This window comes from Electrona antarctica (genome assembly GCF_951216825.1).
Source record: "Electrona antarctica genome assembly, chromosome: 18".
Taxonomy (NCBI): domain Eukaryota; kingdom Metazoa; phylum Chordata; class Actinopteri; order Myctophiformes; family Myctophidae; genus Electrona; species Electrona antarctica.
Window position 1 is genome coordinate 16,104,805 of NC_136799.1, and position 19,183 is coordinate 16,123,987.

Consider the following 19,183-nt stretch of genomic DNA (forward strand, 5'->3'; position numbering starts at 1 on the left):
GAGCACTGCAGGGGTGTGTGTGTGTGTGTGTGTGTGTGTGTGTGTGTGTGTGTGTGTGTGTGTGTGTGTGTGTGCGCATGCGCGTGACCATGAGTGTGAGTGGGTGTTGCTATGCAAGTGTTAATGTGTATGTTTAGGTATTTATGTGAATGTCTGTGTATGAATGGTATGCAAGTGTGTGTGTGTGTGTGTGTGTTTGTGTGCGTGTGTGTGTGCGTGCGTGTGTGCGTGCGTGCGTGCGTGCGTGCGTGCGTGTTTGTGTGTTTGTGCATGTGCCTGTGCATGTGACACTGTGTGTGCGTGGAAAGGGAGACATGGTCATCTGCACCTGCTTTCCAGAGTGGAAACATCTGTTGCGTAGTGTCATAGACCACCTGTCTGCCTGTGTCCTGCTGGCTGGGTAATACTACCGCTGACTGACTACCACCACAGCTCACAACTACCATGTGTCACACATGGCGGGAGAAGCTAACTGACTACAACCACAGCTTCACAGCTACTGTAGCATGTATTTCACCACTCGTGGGATAACAGTGCTAACTCACTGCCACAGCTCACAGCTAGCATGTGTCTCATTGGCAGGATAATACAGCTAGTGACTACCAGTACCACACTCACACATAGGTAATGGTCACATCATAACCATAATCGGTCCTTATAGCTGGCCTCTTTACTATTTCATGACAAAACAAAGGGAGCCAGGAACGCATGAAAAAAAGGAAAGGAAAGCAGTCATGATGCAAAGTGAATTTATTACAGAATAAAGCAGTTTCAACAGAGTCTTTCTGAGCTTGAAATCCCCCAAAGAAGACTTTGTCAAAACGCTTTTTCTGAAATAAATTCACTTTGCATCATGGATGGCTATGAGAGCCCGACTGCTTTCCTTTGCTCCATAACCACTAACTGCCTATACCTCTTCATCTTTACATTGCTCAATGGCTTGCATGTTTTTTTACCACTGCTAAAATAGCTAGCCATTCCTGATGCTGCTCACACTACCAGCTTTGAGTTCTTCCGCTCCTTCTCTTTCTCGCAAAATGGACGTGTCTGAGGTAAAAGTGACACCCTCATAAATATGCGAGCTGTGGTCCAGCGAGAGCTCTAGTGCTCTGAACTGCTCAAGGCAGCACAGCTGTGCTTGGTACGAGAGCTCTAGTGCAGGCAGCACAGCTGTGCTTGGTACGAGAGCTCTCAGGCAGGGAGAAGTGCCCTTCTCTGACAGCTTGTTTGTAAAACGATCAATACACTTTAGGTAAGAAATAGTCCATACAGTTGCTCAATCTTGACATATTTCACATCTACAACAGCTAATTTCACTACTTATACTACAATATATTGTAGTAGTCAGTTTATGTACATCTCAAGTGGTGTCGAATGTGTACGCCTGGTCCATGCTTACTTCAGAGCACAGCATCCTTCTGGTTGGCTGACATAACGGCAGCGGCAAAGTTGAACTTTTCTCAACTTCGCTGATGCACTTTTTGCTGGCTCCAACTCCTGCCGCATTGGGGAAGGCAGACAATGCATTGAACCTTGCCGCTTTCTCATAACGTGGTGGTGAAATGCCACTGCTGGTGTGAATTCAGCATGATAGAGTAAACCTGCATTTCTACTATGATAACTACCATTAATGTATCGCTATCCTCCAGCCTGTGCTTTTACCACCAGCCATGCATTTCCACCACCCAAAAGGCCAAAATGATTCATTTCAAATAGCTAAGTGCACGGGCTAAGTCATGGATTCTATCCTGTGTTGGTACTTTCTTTGGTAGAACATGGCATTACTGCAAAGGTTATGGCATGGCATTCATTCTCACTGCAGCTACAGTACCTAGTCCTAGGCTAACTGCAGACATACTGCATGAAGTCACTGCACTAACTGTGTACATTACAGATTACATTACCAGGGTTGAAGTAACCAGACAGTAGAGGGCGCTCATAGACATGTTTCTCTGCTTACATGATGACAGTGGCTGCTCAGTAGGCTACGGCGCTACTGGTACTCAAACAGTGAATACCAAGTTGCGGCATTTTCTTTCATATGAGTCCACTTTAAAATACATAATGTAATAAATACATAAAATATTAATTAAATACATAAAGGTCGATTAATGGGGTAGACAGAGTGAAATGATTTCTTGTTTATTGACAACAACAAAATGGACGGGTGGGCCAACTCAGTATAAAAAACAAACAAACAAACAAACAAACAAACAAACAAACAACTCAACGCAGACGACCGACGTCTGTTAATGAAATTCATCAAGCCTTAATTGTCATGGCCGGCCACTCCGCCTCCCGCGTCCCGCCTCCGTGGTTGGCTCTTGGCCGCTCCTCCACAAGAGGGCTGGAGCCAGAGGAGTCAGCGAATGGTTTGCGGAGCTGCCAATCATCACGGCTTCTCAGGCTGTGAAACGGATCGCCTCGCCTCGCTGTTGGTTGAGTGAGTGGAGCGGTGGGGGACAGACAGTCGTGCGTCTCTGTCAGTGCAGTGCGCTTTCCTCGGCTGAACGTTTCGGCGCTCTCGGTCTACCCTCGCTGCCAGGGATTGGTATCTGTAGGGGAATAAGATAGCAGGGTTATTTTTTAACCCCCTCCCTCCAACGTCTTGCATGCCAGGAGAGAGGGACACTCCATTTTTTTGATTGATATCAAGGCATTTTTCTTCCTAATGGTAGCCAATACTAATCAGCCGGAGATATGTGGAATTGTACGTGGAAATTGCATTGCTTCTCAATAGTGTGTCTTCTGCTGACTGTGTGGACCGAGGTGAGAACTTTTTTATTTTTTATTTATGTTATAAATAAACGTGTTACCAATTTGAAATAATATATTGACAGTTTTGGAAGCTGTATCTCTTCAAACAACGGGGACTCATTCATTTCCGAAAATTCAATTGGGGTGAAATTCCACTCTTAATTGAATTGCGTGTTTGGCGATTGAATCATGTGATCTTGGAATTCCTAAATTAGAGCTTCCTTCAGACAGATAAATCAGGTTTAACTTTTTTTACTGACAGTGTTTTGCCGCAGGGAACATTGGTACATTATGAGTTAGAATAAGCCCATCAGTGACATTCATTAGTGTAAGTTCAGTCCTTTTTCAGGTAGGCGGCAGGCCTACTTAAATAAAGGCTTAGACCCATATACATTAGACCATAGACCAATAGGTTAAATCAAATAAATGTGCAAAAAGATTTCTCTATAAACAAAACGTCAAAGTATAGTGAATGCTAAAATTCTGGCCAAAATCCACAGTGGCCACTTATCTTTATTTCCACAGTGGGCTAAATTGGAGTGGGTCGTTTATCCAAGCCTCCAAATGGGCGCCGATAAAGTTCAACTTGGCCAAACGTATACAACAACCAGACCGTCGTCGCCCAATGTAAACACTTGCCTCATGTTTTTTCCTCTGTCTTTCTTGTGATCGGTTATTTTTAGGTGTCCCATTCCACGGGCTATTTCGAGCTGCAGCTGATTTCCGTAGAGAATCCCAAAGGTGAGCTTCTGAGCGGCGAGTGCTGCGACGGTGACCGTGACGCGGAGGACGGCAACAACTGCAGCCTGGACGAGTGCGACACATATTTCAAAGTGTGCTTGAAGGAATACCAAACCGAGGTCACCACCACGGGACACTGTACCTATGGAACTGGAACTACTAGCGCTCTCGGTGGGAATACTTTTCAGTTCAAGAGCACCAAGAACGGTCAAAGTCGAAGCAACAATGACGCTGGGAAGATCGTCATGCCGTTCCAGTTTGCCTGGCCGGTAAGTTGATGAATGATATCACGGCATTATTTGAAGTGTCACTTGACGCGGCCAGGGCGGCGTCGGTCGAATGGTTGTTAATGGTTTGGTTTCCAAAACGTTGCACGGTTTCAAAGGCTGCAGAGAGTTCTAAAGCGTGCCAGTCATTTTTACGCGTGTCCCCCTGGCGACTTTGGCGAGACGCACCCACCTTCTGCCGAGGGGGAGCACGCCTATATATCATGCTGCTGTATAGGTCATGAGGTCCATACGTTTCCCCTCGTCCTTAAGTGATTGCCTGCACGGCACGTCTGTACTATTTTGATCGAGTGTAACAGTCCGCACATGCACTTGTCCGCATGACGCGCAGCGGGAATAAGGGCTCATGGGGACATTTTACGCACGGCTTCATGTGCCTTTTATCTCGATGTGATGGGTTACCTAACTAACAGCTGGTGTGTCTCTGGATCCGGTTATAGTTTATAGGGCTGATGTGTGGGAGTGGGCTGGTGGTGGTTGTGTGTATGTGAAACAACACTAGTACAGACCTGTTCATAGAGTGAAGTAGTGTGTAGTGCAGCTGGAGGCATGTGTCATCATAGTATGGAGGTAAAGATAAGATAAAGAAGCTATTATTCAACCCTCTGGAGAATTGTGCTTGATAGCAGACAGTAGCAGATTCAAGATAGAGATAGATAGAACACAAAAGGAGTGGCTTCACTAAATATAACAAAACAAAATTGCCCTTGATCCTAAAAATATGAACAAACATACGGAAATACGTAGAGGTAATGCATTCAGTCAGAGCAGAAGGCCAGGATTCAGTTGTGTAAGAGTTTCCAGAGTAACACAGATTAGTAAAATGCCACAGCTAATAGCATGACAATGCTGTGTTCTGAACTTGTGTACAAAGGTGTATGAAAAATAAATCGTTGTTTAGAAATAGAGATTAGTGTGACGACACGATACAACTAACTATGCATACTTCACGGTCTAGTAGTAGGTAGCTTATTTTTTAAGCTAGGCAGAGGAACCAGAGCCAATCAAATTGTTTCTATTCCTTTGAGGAACCGCCACAATAGCAAACGGGCCAGAAGTGGGCAACCCTAGCTCCATTCAAACTGTGGTTTCACCATTCTACTGCATCCTTGGGGTAGGTGTGTGAGGCAGTGAGAGGGGGCTCTCCGTCCCCTCACTTAAAGGTCAAAGACTCAATTCCACTTGTCGTCCCATTTGAAGTCTAGGTGCCCTTGAGCAAGTATGTGACCCACCTGCTCACCCCAGTGGTGCTTGGCTCTGTGGACAAGAGGCCCTGAGGAAAATGCCTGGAATAAAAACATATACAGTATCCCCCATAGTAGGGTTTCCATTGGGGGTGACGCACACACACACACACACACACACACACACACACACACACACACACACACACACACACACACACACACACACACACACACACACACACACACACACACACACACAGGGACAGCCATTTTATGAATGGCATTTTTAAAATTGTTAGCATTTTTAACTCTAACCCTAATGCCGAAAATAGCTGATTTACAATTTCCGAACGTGTCGCACTGTGGCGTTGTGAGCTTGTAGATCAGCTATTTCCAGTCTGAGACACTGGTGCACAAGGCATAACTCCAACCCTAACCCCTAAACCTAACTCTGAGGGCTATATCTTGCACCACCCCTTACCCCTTATCCCTAAACGCATTTGCCTTTTTTTTTTTTACTATTTAGAAAAACCTTTTAAAATAGTTCAAATAGCCGATCTACAAGCTCACAGCGTGTTGATGTAGATCGAAAAAATAGTAAAAAATGCCAAATAAGTTTAGGGATAAGGGGTAAGGGGTGACGCAAGATAGAGCCCTGAATGTCTAATCCTAACCCCAAACTGAATCTTTATTGTACGACAAACTGTAAAACCATAAAACATCAATTTCTCGACCAGGAAAAAATGGCCTCCCAAGGTCTTATCTCTCAAATTCTGCTATACTTGTGGAGACAGACCTCACAAGTATAGTAGTAACGCAAGTACACACACATACAGTATATATATATTGGTACACTTAGTGTGGTTGTCTGGCTACGTGACCTGCCCATTCATCAGCCCCCATGGTCAGCTGTCAGCAGAGGGGAAGATGGAAGTAGTAACTCAGAGGCCCCCAGAGCTGGATACAATTACCACTAAGTTGTGTGTTTGTGTGTGTGTGTGTGTGTGTGTGTGTGTGTGTGTGTGTGTGTGTGTGTGTGTGTGTGTGTGTGTGTGTGTGTGCGTGTGTGAGAGAGTGTGAGACACAGGGAGCAGGGTATCAGTGACATCGCCGCTACTCAAACAAGTGAAGATCCCCAACAGAAGACCCCCCCCCCACTCTCTCACACAACACACACACACACACACACACACACACACACACACACACACACACACACACACACACACACACACATTCAGTCAATCTGGGCTGGGGGACGCCGTTACACGCCGCCTCTCAGGTTCATCCTTCCACCGTTACTGGGTCATTGTCTAAGTTGGTTTGTGTGTGTGTTGTTGGATCATTGTCCAAGTTGGATTATACTGTGTGTGTGTGTGTGTGTGTGTGTGTGTGTGTGTGTGTGTGTGTGTGTGGTGTGTGTGTGTGTGTGTGTGTGTGTCTGTGTGCGTGTGTGGGTCATTGTCTAAGGCGTGCATGCGTGCACACAAGTGTGTGTGTGCATACTTAATACTGTGTGTGTGTGTGTGTGTGTGTGTGTGTGTGTGCGTGTGTGGTTTATTGTCCAAGTTAGTGTGTGTGTTGTGGGGGTCAGTGTTTTCCAGTGTCCATGTAGGGGTTCAGGTGCTGAACAATAGGGTGGAAGGTATCGATGCTTTTTTAGACCACTGAATACCCTGCTCAAAGTACACATGCAGTACTTCTAATGTATGTTTTATCACTGTACAGCACTAATATTTGTCCAATGAGGAGAACAGAGCAGACCAACCACCTTGTGTGTATGTACTGTATGTAGAGCACACACAGTGACATGCACGCACGTACACACACAAGGTGGTTCATTGTGTTTTGAATAAGCTCTGTGTGATAAAAGGTGTACTGTATGTAAAAGAGATTGTGAACTATGAAGGGAATTGACCTCATGTCGTTTGTGTGAGTACAAAGAGTGTGTTGAGCTTCAGAGACACAAAAGACACACAGGGATATGAACGGTAACGCCACCAGCCACTGGGTTGCTGTCTTCGTTGCTTTTTTTCCCTGCTCTGTGTTCTTCCTTTGTCTTTGAAGAAGAGGAAGTCAATTTGATTTATATCCATTTTGGGAACGGGGGAAAACCTCAAGCTTATCGTGTGTATAAGATCATAACGTAAACAGAGAATCCACTCTGCAATCACCTTGCCAACCAAGGCCTTGTATTACATAATGGCCATTATTTTTTGTAATTTCATGCTCTCGGTTATTTTGTAATAGGTAGGTGTAACGCCGACTCCTGGTACATGGTGTGCAATACTAGGCGGACTGCAGACAGTTGATGTGGGTTGCAAGATGGTTTTATAACCCTATACTGTTCCACTGGCTGATAAACGGGACTGATGGTCCCTAATAGAGTATTTTACAAAGGGTAAAACAGAATGCATACAACAGTTAAACAGAGGTCAGGTTTCACAAAGAAAATCTTATAGAGCACGGGCATTCATCAAGATTGTTTAACATCTCAGGGGAAAATATATATAAGCCTGAATGGACTCGTGTTTACCTTTTTACAAATAGTACAGTACCCTCATATTTGAATAATCTATTAATTGGTCAGTTTATAATAATAATAATAATGTTAAACCTTATTTATGTAGCACCTTTTTAGACAAAGTCGCAAAGTGCTTGATAACATAAAATCAACAGTGAATCATAATTCATAACAATTACAACAACAAAGGCAACATACAATTACAGTGTCAGTGAAAAATAAATGCATACATTGTTAGGGGTTAAAAAAGCATATCTATACAAATGGGTCTTTAATTTAGATTTAAAAATAGTTATGGAGCTAGCAAACCTAAGGTCCAATGTGAGGCTGTTGCAGAGTCTGGGAGCCCTACCTGCAAAGGCCCTGTCACCCTTCGTCACCAGGTTGGTCTTAGGAACCACTAGTAGAGCTAAATTAGAGGACCTCAGATGAACGAACAGGCACATGGGGTTCCAGTACTAGGTCAGCTAGGTATTGCGGTGCCAGGCTGTTTAGAGCTTTAAAGGTTAACAATAAAATCTTAAAATCAATTTTAAAAGTTATTGGCAGCCAGTGCAGTGCAGCCAGTGCCGGGGTTATGTAATCTCCTAGTCCCAGTAATGAGTCTGGCAGCCACGTTCTGTACCAACTGCAGGTAGTGTATGGTGTATGGATCCCTTGCTGAGTGTTGAATAGAGGGTGTTACAATAGTCCAGGCGGGATGAAATGAGTGCATTGACAACTTTGTGAAGGTTAGGGGTGGAAAGGACTGGTTGGATTCTGTAAATATTTCTTAAATGGAAAAAGCATGTGCGAACCACAGATTTGTCCTGGGCTTCACTCAGAGTCCAGTAGTACACCTACATTTTTGGCTACTGGTGTGACAGTTGTGTAGGTGGGTTCTAGAGGTGAGAGGGCCGAACAAGAGAATTTTGAATTTGTTAGTGTTAAGTTGCAGGACATTTGTAGACATCCAACTTTGAAGGTCGGCTAGACAGGCATTCAGGGAGGATAGACAGTTGGGCTTGCAGGTGTTGAGTGGCAGGTAATGTTGGGTATCATCAGTATAACAGTGGAAATGGATGTTGTGTTTACGGATTATTTGACCTAAGGGGAGCATGTAGATGGAGAAAAGTAGAGGACCAAGAATTTATCCTTGGAGTTGGAGGACACCATAAATGAGGGGGGCAGAGGAAGAGATGGCATTACCAATCTCAACAGAGACAGTTCTTGCTAAGGTAAGAAGGCAACAGCTGGAGAGCACTGCCACCCAGACCCACCCCATGACTCCAGTCGGCTGAACAGAGTGGGGTGGTCAACTGTGTCGAACGGCGCGCTCAGGTCAGTGTAGTCTAACCGTTAGTTGATTAGTAATTTTTATGCTCTTTTCCATGCTGAATTAATTATGACCACATCTCTTGTAAAACTCTAGAAACAACCCTTTCATTATACAAGTCTAAAGGACCAGAGAGCCAGGATCCATTGTGAAATCAACATGAGCATGTTCAATTCACAATCTCACCAACCTGAAAATGCTGACCTCTACTTGATTGCAGCAAACTCAATTTTACATATTTGTTGTTTAAATCAACCAATGGATCAGTCAACAAATTCCTATTCCTAACTAATTTATTAGATTTATTAGATGACTAAGAATTTCCGTAGTCAAGGTTAGCCCTATACAGTCAATACCAATAAATACTATAGGGGGGTTTCCTTCTGCATGGACCATTTTGTACCCAAACTCAATCTGTCTTGTCCAACACAACGGCCTCATACTAAAATGGCCTTCATGGGGGCTGTGGTCACAGAGCCTAGCATACTGTACTGTTGGTTAATAAACAGGCCCGATTGTCTCTAACAGGCTCTGTTTTCAATGAGGCCATGTCTTGTAGCCTGTGGTGCTGGTGAGGGGTGGCATCCCCTGGTTGGTCGCAGCAGTATCTGGGCCACTGGCTCTTGTCATGAATTAGCCGAGAAAGAAAAAAATCAAGACATTGTACCATTGCCCCTCTCTCTCTCTCTCTGCCTTCATGCTTCAAACCCTCGGGCTGTTTGGGTCTTTAGTGACATGTTTTTATCATGAAAGAGCAGGAAGGGAGAGAGAGTGAGGGGAGAGTGAAGGTCAAGAAAAAGAGGGGAGGAGAAAAGGAAGGAGTGAGGAAGGTAAGAAGAGAAGGGAAGGGAAGTGGAAACCGAGGGAAGGCGTGAAGTTGTTTATGAAAATAAAAGATTGAGAGTGGGATGGAGGAAAAGGAGAGAAGTGAAGCAGGGAGAGGTGAGGGACCGAAGGGAAGAGATGGAGGCTGTGAAAGGTGGAGAGAGGGAGGCTGTGAACGAAGGACTGAGGAAGGGAGGTGAGAGATGAAGGACAGGAAAGAAAGAACGATGCTGAAGAGAAGAGGAAGAAGGGGGTATATTTAGGAGCGGATCCTTCACTCAACATGCTGCTTTTTCACTGTAGGGCCAAGAGAAAACAAGCATTCACTTCTCCTACTAACCCCCCTCCCCTCCATCTCTCCCTCCTTATGGGGTATTTTTAGAGACATTCTGCCCTCTCTCTCCCTTCGTCTCTCTTTCTCTCAGTCGCTCTCCCTCTAAATGAAGGATTAAGGGGTGTACTCCTTTGGTTTCATGGTCATTTTTTCCACCCCTGGTCACACTCCTGCCAGAGTTTCTCCTCCATCTGGCAGCAGGTTTGACAAGAAGTTAACACCACAGAGATAGAGACTAGAGAGTACAGAGCACCGAGGTGTCCCAGCTGTTGTCCACAGACCTCCGCCTATGCTGGAACTCAGCTGTACACTGTGAAAATTGCAATTGCAACGTCGACTCCTGGCCTGCAATTTTCAGACTGCAAAGGTTTTTGCACATGTCCTCCCAGACATGTGGTTCTGGAGTTGTGCTGAATCCTTGTTCTGCATCCAGCCACACATCAGCGGAACTTCTTTCATCATATTAAACTGACCAGAGCCTAAAGCACTGGCGTTCCCCTATCCATTCTTCACAAAATCAGTTCCCACGTATCTTTCATCCCCGCTGCAATTGCAGCCTGCAGCCAAGACAAATCTCAGATGATACGTATCAATATGATGCTGCCCTCGTGTAAAATAAACGATGTATTGGATAAAAACACGAGGCGTTCATGGCTCTGTGCTTTGTTTGGCCTAGTGTGCTGTCAGAACACGAGGCCGCTCCTGCAGGAGGATCAGTAACATCTAAGTAAGATGTTGGATGTCTTTGTCTCTCTCCTGTTGCTCCTGGCTCTGGCTCGTTGGGCTCATTTGCCGAGTGCGTCCTTGGCTCGTTGAGCTCCTCTTCCATGTCAGTCCCATTCCAGATCAGTTTGGTGATGCTTTTATGGCTGATGACTACTGAGACACGTAAGAGAGGATGGCGCCCGTTAGCTTAAGGGTGTGTGGTTTAATGTAAGTGTGCTCTTGTCTATGTGGGGAGATAGCAGTAGAATGCGGCGCCCGTTGGACTGGGGCGCAGTGAGTGTGTGTGTGTGTGTGTGTGTGTGTGTACATACAGTATGCATTTGTGCCTGTGTTTGTGTACGTGCGTGTGTGATCCTCCTCAGCTAGCCTCTCCCTCTCCTCTCCTCTCCTCTCCTCTCCTCTCCTCTCCTCTCCTCTCCTCTCCTCTCCTCTCCTCTCCTGGCCGACTGGGTGACTTTAATAAGTGTAAAAGCCTCCTGTGCGTCCTCCCAGGATGACCCAGGCAGGGATCCGTTACGCAGGCTGAGGGACAGTGACGGTTTAAGAGCCCGGCTCTCTGCTCGCTGCGGTCGGAAGCGGCCCGCTCATCTTTCCCACGCTGGCCCCGAATCGAATGGCCTCCACTTCCTCCCGCTTCTAACTTGAGATGACCCGCTTTTCTGGCTGAAACGTGTGACTTCACGCTTCTTCTGCAGTGCTGTTGGCCCAGAGGCGCGGAGAGGCCGAGACGTGCTTCTGTTGTTGATAATAGTGTCATGTGTGACTGTAGGGGTGTGTGTGTGTGTGTGTGTGTGTGTGTGTGTGTGTGTGTGTGTGTGTGTGTGTTAATGAAAGGCATGTGTTGCAGGTGTTGAGGTGAGTGGAGTGCAGTGGGGATTAAACGTTGTTATTACACACAGGGTTCTTCATTACCCTGCTGACTGCTTAGTTAGTAGTCTCTGCTCACATCCTTAATGAAGCTCAGCTGGACCTCACAACCTGACAAACGCACGCAGGGGGACATCTAAATACTGGTCGTATGAAAGACAAGGAGATAGAAGGGTAGATTGAAAAATTGGGAGAAACTGACTGAGGGAGCCACTCCAGATGGAGAGATGAGGAGAGGGTTGACAGGTATAGGCCTAGACCAGTGCTTTCCAAACGATGTGCCATGAGACATTTCCAGTTGTGCCTTGGGATTGTGTGATATCTACACTATTATTATATTATTGCAATATATGCATCTATACAAAACATGTAGTTTAAAATATTTAACCACTTTCAACATGGTGTCACTGTTTTGGGCATCACAAGCTCACGATGTGTCGGATCACTATTTCCGCTATTTTCAAAGGGCGCTAGCCCCTTCTATAAACAGCTTTTGTCCCCACACGTCTCAAGATTTGCCATTGATGATGAACGGAGAAATGACGTCAGAATTACGCTAAATATGACGTAAATTAAACATCAAAACATAAACGCCATTGACATTGAAGGGAAAATGTAGGTCATATGTAAACGAGCAAATCAGCTAACCAATCACAGGGAAAAGGCATTCTGATTGGCCAATGGCCAGTATGAGATGATACATGATGATGTATGATGATAAGAGCTGATAATTCAGTTAAATATGACGTAAATTAAACATGAAAACATTAAACGCCATTGACATTGAAGGGAAAACCTACGTCATATGTAAACGACCAAATCGGCTAACCAATCACATGTTGGTGGGAGCGCTTGGCCAATAAGGGACCACCTTATGTACCTTATGTAGCAATGTCAAATGTCCGCTAACAAAAATTGATGTACGATGACAAGAGAGAAGTAGGTCGGGAGTGGCTTATTTTCAGTATCAGCCGGTAACACGTGGGAGTCTGTCCCCGTTACAATGCACTAGGCCCCTGGGAGATGGATTGAGGTGTATCGAGCGCCAAACCCACTAGGGGTTCGAAACACTCGTTAATATTACTTGCATCAAGGCAACTCTTTAGTGTGAGTATGTCTGTAGTCTCTGTACACTAACACAAGTGAGTGAGTTCAAAACTACCTGTGCAATACATTATGGGTTTCTGCATACCCTGCATGTGTGCATTGTTTACAGCAGTTTTTACTTTAGTCTGGTAACTGAGTGAGAAGAAGTGACTGAGTGTCAGACTCAGTCAGAAGTTAAAACATTTTGTACTAATACATTTTCCATCCAAGATGTTGTTGTCTTGGATTTACCTTTGTGTGTTTACATCATTCCGTTGATAAAACCTTTACAATTATAAAACCTTTTTACTAAATGTACTCTGCTTTCATGCCAGAAGACTGGAGTAGATCCTGCTGAAATCCTATGTATTGAATCGAGAATCATTTTGAATAGAGAATTGTTTCGAATCGGGGGAAAAAATAGCAACAAAAAAATCTCGAATCGAGTTGAATTGAAAAAATATATTTTGAATCGAATCATGACCCCAAGAATCGGAATCGAATCGAATCGTGGGACACCCAAAGATTCACAGCCATAACACCTAGGCCTATATACCATCAGCTCCCAGTACTTCCCACACGACTTGTCGCACCCAAGCCGTGCTACTCATACGCTGAGTTGGCGGTGCCAATGAGAGTGCTGAAATGTCATGCTCGGCTAGTCGGCTCTGGGAAGAAGACTCAGCCCATCAGTGCATTTTTACCATAGAAGAAGACTCAGCCCATCAGTGCATTGTTACCATAGAAATGCATGGCAGGAAAACACTTTCTGTGGACACGGCCCCTTACTCTTATTAGTTCTCTTCAGTGTTGCTGTTACGGCTGTGCAGACTGTTGTAAGCATTGCCTCCGGTAGTGCAACTGGGTGAGGGGGGATGGGTTTATCAACAGATCTAGAGCTGTGATCCCTTTTGGGACGTGTGGTTACCCAACCTATGAGGCCCTCTGTAGTACCCTGACACACTTTTCAATGCACTTGAGTGCAGAACTCAACGTGTACATCACGATGCCATAGTTCAGTGCCAGCATGTGCAGAAAATAGCAGATCTACTTAAGCTCACAACGTGTCACGTTGTCGACTCTTTGTGAGCTTATAGATCAGATGTTAGAACTTGTTGATAAGCTATTTTTGGCGGATAGATTTGGTGTAGAGGGAATAAATGAGAGCGCCATTCCCTGGGGACACAGTACACAGAAGTACAGTATATAGGATTTAAGGGGAACCTGATTTAAGTGGTTAATCTGTGAGTGTGTGTGCGTGTGCATGTGCGTGTGTGTGAGAAAGATGAAATACTGTACTAGTCAAGTCACTGAGCCGTCTTTGTCACAGGCATGTTACATTTGAACGAGGTTCCTGACCTTTGTGGAATATGTTTGTGGTTAGGAACCAAACAGCCATTTCCTTTTCTGTCTGTATCTCTTGTTCTCTGCCAATCCCTCCATCTCTGTGGCTGTTTTGTCCTCGTTTATTCTCGATGAAAAGTTAAAGTAATTTAGCAGCAGTCTGCGGTTCGGCAGCGCATTCAGTGCCCCCTCATTGCAGCATGAATGAACAGTTACAACCTCACCACCCCATCCTGCTAGCAAGGAGAGATTCATGTGGCATCGCAGTGGCATCATGACACCACAGGTCACCTTCTCCACGCTGTCTTCCCATGTCATTATGTGTGACGACCTTGTTCAATGAAACAGAAAATCATCCTTGAGAGAGACATAAAAGTGCTTCCCAGATTCATGCGAGTTTACACTAGATTGCACGCGCAGACGCCATATTTGTTCGTTAAGTCTTGGCCCAGGTGGCTTAATGAAGAACAAGTCGTGGGGCTTTCCCAGGGCGTGAATATCACTTTCCCAGCTGCACTGTGGAGGAACGAGGGCTGCCTTCACCTTTCCTTTTGTCTCGATGCCTTTCTTCACAAACAATGACTTTATGCCTCTGCTTTTGTCCGCAGATATTGAGTTTAAAAAATAAATGAAAAAAGAAAAACTAGTGGAAATAGGGAGATCAGGGCAAGGAGTTTAGAGGTGAAAGAAAGAAGGGAGAGATGGAGCAGTGTGGGAAATGGGGAGAGAGAGAGGCAGCTGCGCCGGGCAAAATATCTGAGGAGAGGATTTTAAGGAGTTTACATAATGCTTAATATACTTGCAATGTGAGCTTGTAGATCTGCTACTTTGGGTGAACGACCCCGTCGTGCAACGGGGTATAAACTGGGCTTAAGGCTTCTCTTGTGTTGCACTCTGAGGCCGGACTGAGAGATATCTGATGTTCAACACCTTGATACGGTGTTGGGTTCTCTCTCTCTTCTCAGGGTCTCTATCTCTCTCTCCCTCATATGCACACTGAGCTTGTACATAAACTATATTTGCTTAGACATTCTTTTTTTTCTTTTGAAAATAATTTGGGGACCCCCCAAAATAATTGAGGGGTTGAGAACCCCTGGCTTAGTGAGTATAGGGAGGCCATCAGGAAATTAGAAGTCATGGGTTCACCCCCTCGGTCCACCAAGTATACGTGTCAAAGTGGCCTTGAGCAAGACACTTAACCACTAACAGCTCCCCCCAAGGACTCACAACCCTCTCATCAGCCATCAGCTGGGTGAAGCTGAAACTGTTTTGGGTGGTGGGGGCTGGTGGAGGCAAGTTTCAAGAAAATGGACCGATCGCCACAAAACGCATGCTGAGGTCACGGTGGCGAGGAAATAGGGGTATGGGTGTGTTGTTGTAAGCCAGCTGAATCGTGGGAGTGTGTGTGCACACCGAGTTGGCACTAGCTAAAAACACCCGACGGCACTGAATGATTACACAGCACTGAAGGATATCTGTCACAGCAAAGAAAATACAGCAGCGGTGAAGAATGCAAGTACAGTCAAGCAGATTTTATCACCGTGTTTGAAGTCATGCATGCTAATCGGTGGTAAATGGGGGGCTACGGGAACCTTGTATACACGTTATCTTGGAAGGGGAGTACCTCAAGCCGCCTCAGATGGGAGTGTTGGTTAACCTGTCAACTTTCACTCAGTGCTTTTGGCAAGAATGGCTGTATGCTCAGCACAGTAATATAAAGGCCATTAGCGCGGGAGCTATGAGTACACGGCTACCGTTACATGATATTACGCTTGTTTTCGTTGGCTCAACTGGCACCTCATTGCTACAGGTGTGTGTGTCATCTATTTTGACTCTGCATGAAATCGTGTATGCCATACATTTCTTAGGATCCTCTTATCCGTCGTTGCGCGTGGCGTCACGCCACTATACAGTAAATCAGGCAGGCTCCAGTCTGAGACATCATCGACTCAGACTGCACGGCAATGAGAAACATTGCTTAACGAGTCAAAGAAGGGTCATCTTCTTTTCTTTTCGTCGGCCCTTTTAAAATGACGCCTCAGAGGACAGAAGTGAACCGGAGCCGCAAAGGATTTGAAAGCGACATGTCGTGCCAGTGCTCTCATCATGGAAAACACCACATCATCAATTCACAATAAAGGGCAGAATTCATCCCCCCCCCTCCTGTCTCTGGCCTGCTGAAAGAACCATTATAACCATTATAACACGCCACCATGACAGAAATAGATTTTCACGGGTTTGGGTGTGGAAAAGTGAATTGGGTCATTTCACCCATTTTTTCCCTCCCTTCGTCTTCTTTGGCACAGTAAAAAAAAAGAAAAAAAAGAAGACGTTTTTTTTTTTGAGAAGCCCTGATTAGATTCGCTTAGATTAGATTTGCCGTCTGAGACGGCCCTGTGGGTTGGCGAGGAGAGAGAGCGAGGGAGCGGTGCAGCAAGGCTCTTATCAGGAGGGAAGGTGAGGAACTGGGAGAGGAGGAAAGGAGGCAGAGAGGAGGGAGGATGAATGGGAAGGAGGAAGAGGAGGAGGAGGAGGATGGAGGGAGTGCTTTTGCTGTTAATAACGTGCTAAATTAGCCGCCGTCGCACATGTCTCCCCTGGGAGGTGCATGTTTTATTCATGTCAGGAGACTTAACAGGTGTGACATGACAGGTGTTGTTGTCTCTGCCTTTTTTTCTTCTTCCCCTCCGATCGCAACTCTGCAAAAGTTGTTAATTGGGTCTCAGACACCCCCCCCCCTACTCTGGTTACAGTGAATATTCAATTAAAAAAGCGAGAGGTTCTGTTTTTATCCCATCTGTGGCTGGAAGAATCACACGTTCAACACAGGGGGAGCTGTGCTTATTTATTGACTTCCTGTACAATTCCTAATTTGTAATTGTGTGTTATTGTGTGTTCAATGTTATTTTGAAGGTCAGGGCGACAGTCGAGTCCAAGTTTGAAGTGAACATGAACAATTGTTTCCTGAAAGCCAGAAACAGGAGAGCCAAGATCCAAACACATAGCGTCATCGGGTCCTGTATCAAGTTTGACGCTGCTCCATAGAGAAAGAAGAGGAGAAAAACCTAAACGATTCACGAAGGGCCTAATAGTATTTCTACATCAGTAACTTTATTACCAATTAACTTAGCCACTTTCATTTTACAAAATACAAAAAAAGAAGAAAAGAGTTGTGAGATCAACTGTAAATCAACTACTTTTTACAATTTTTGTATTGTATATTTTTTTGTTATTTGTACGTATGAGTGGAACAAATTATATAGGACCTACTGTAAGTGGTTAAGAATTCTCAGTTCAGCCTCAAAACACAAAGCAACTTTCAGTGAGTCAGAGTCCACTAATTGAATATCCTGTTCATTTTCTATGTACATTCACATCCAATCCACTTTTATACGTGCACGTGTGTGTTGTTCTCTGCACTTGCCTGCCAGCCTGATGGGGGGGGGGGTAATTTATTCATTGAACAGGTGAGGCCAGTGAGGAGGGGGCTGGTTTCTCCTGAGCTAATGAAAAAGTTAAATCCCCTGGGCTCTTGTAAATTGGTTGGAAGGTGTCGGGTGTCTCCGACCCAGCGCTGGGCTCTTCATCTGTAAGGTCACACTACAGGCAGCAGGGGGTCGCAGCTCTCCAAGCCACTGTTCTTCAAAGACGCAGTCACGCACGCACACGCGCACATACGTAAATATATATAGACACATGAACAGACACAAGCATAATATACGTACACCTTATATCTCTTTTAAGCATGCACATGCGCGCACACACACACGCACACACGCACGCACGCACGCACGCACGCACGCACGCACGCACACACAGTCATGTCATGGTGGTTGAGGCTTCACATTGATAAATAGGGTGAGATTGATTATGATGAATTATTATCAGTTATTAAATCACTGGCCTCATTAATCAGTGCCTTACCATTGTTCACGGATGGGAGGGGCTTATAAAGTCATCTTAACACGGGTCTCGTGGCTTTGTCAGCCCACAATGTGTGTTTGTGAATGTGTGTGCGCGCACGCATGTGTGTGTGTGTGTTTCCATGTGCGATAAACAGTTGAGTGTGTATTTGAAAGAGTGTGTGTGTGACTAAGAGAAAGAGGGAATTGTAAGTGTGTGTGTGTGTGTGTGTGTGTGTGTGTGTGTGTGTGTGTGTGTGTGTGTGTGTGTGTGTGTGTGTGTGCGTGCGTGCGTGCGTGCGTGCGTGCGTGCGTGCGTGCGTGCGTGCGTGCGTGCGTGCGTGCGTGCGTGCGTGCGTGCGTGCGTGCGTGCGTGCGTGCGTGCGTGCGTGCGTGCGTGTCGGGAGGGAGGGAGGGGGGGGGGGGGGTGCTGGGGAGGGGGGCGGAAATGTGTGCGTGCATGTCTTCTTCTCAGGCAGTGATGTCATCCTACATGGACTTGGATTTTCATTCACATTAACCACTCAAGCCAATCTACAATGTGACATGTTGGGAACTTGGAGGGGGGGTACTTTTGCGGCAATTTATGAGGCAAATACTAGGGAGGCCAGGTTGAAGTGGTTAAATGCCACGGAGAGTCCACTCAGCATTAAACACAGAGGATTTTATTGTGCACTGTTGTACAAGAACTGGGTCCTCTTGTGGAGAAGCGGCTGATAATATTTGACTGGAAAATTACAGTTTTTGTGATGTCCTACCTTGTGATTATGGCTAAGCATCTTGTATCAACATGTTGATGATTCCCAACAAGAAGTGGGGTTCGTCTGAATCCAGCGCAATGATTTACTATGGGCCAAACCGGCAAATGATCATTAATTGCTAACTAAATTGCGACTATATATGATTACACACAATAAATTCTGCCGCTAATTATACTGTCCTAGCATTTTGCAAGTCCCTGTAGTGTGAGGAGTAATGTTCCATGTTCTAATAATGTGCGATGGTTGTAATACAACTATAGGCTTGTGGCGAAATGGACTATCGTTCACCGAAAATAGCCGATCTACAAGCTTGCAGCATGTTGCACTTCTTGCGACACGCCGCAAGCTTGTAGATTGGCTATTTCTAGTATGAATCAGGTTTTAGCCAACGGTCACGACGCCAGTATTCTACCCCAAAGCGTCCTCCTGGGGGCGGCCGGCATCGTGATGTCATCGCTTCACTATGCAACGCCACAGTGACATCCGACCCTGGGAGTCCTGACCATGTAGTAATGTGTACTTACAGT

At 45.4% G+C, this 19,183-nt stretch overlaps 1 protein-coding gene across 1 annotated transcript in view; it reads left to right on the plus strand.

Moving 5' to 3' along the window:
* The first annotated feature begins 2,176 nt into the window (after positions 1–2,176).
* LOC306941716 (protein jagged-2-like) overlaps positions 2,177–19,183 on the plus strand; it is a 66,154-nt gene continuing 49,147 nt past the window's right edge. Inside the window, 2 exon segments of the mRNA XM_079527339.1 lie at positions 2,177–2,769; positions 3,441–3,767. Of these exon segments, the coding sequence (XP_079383465.1) occupies positions 2,701–2,769; positions 3,441–3,767 (396 nt within the window). The 5' untranslated portion in view covers positions 2,177–2,700.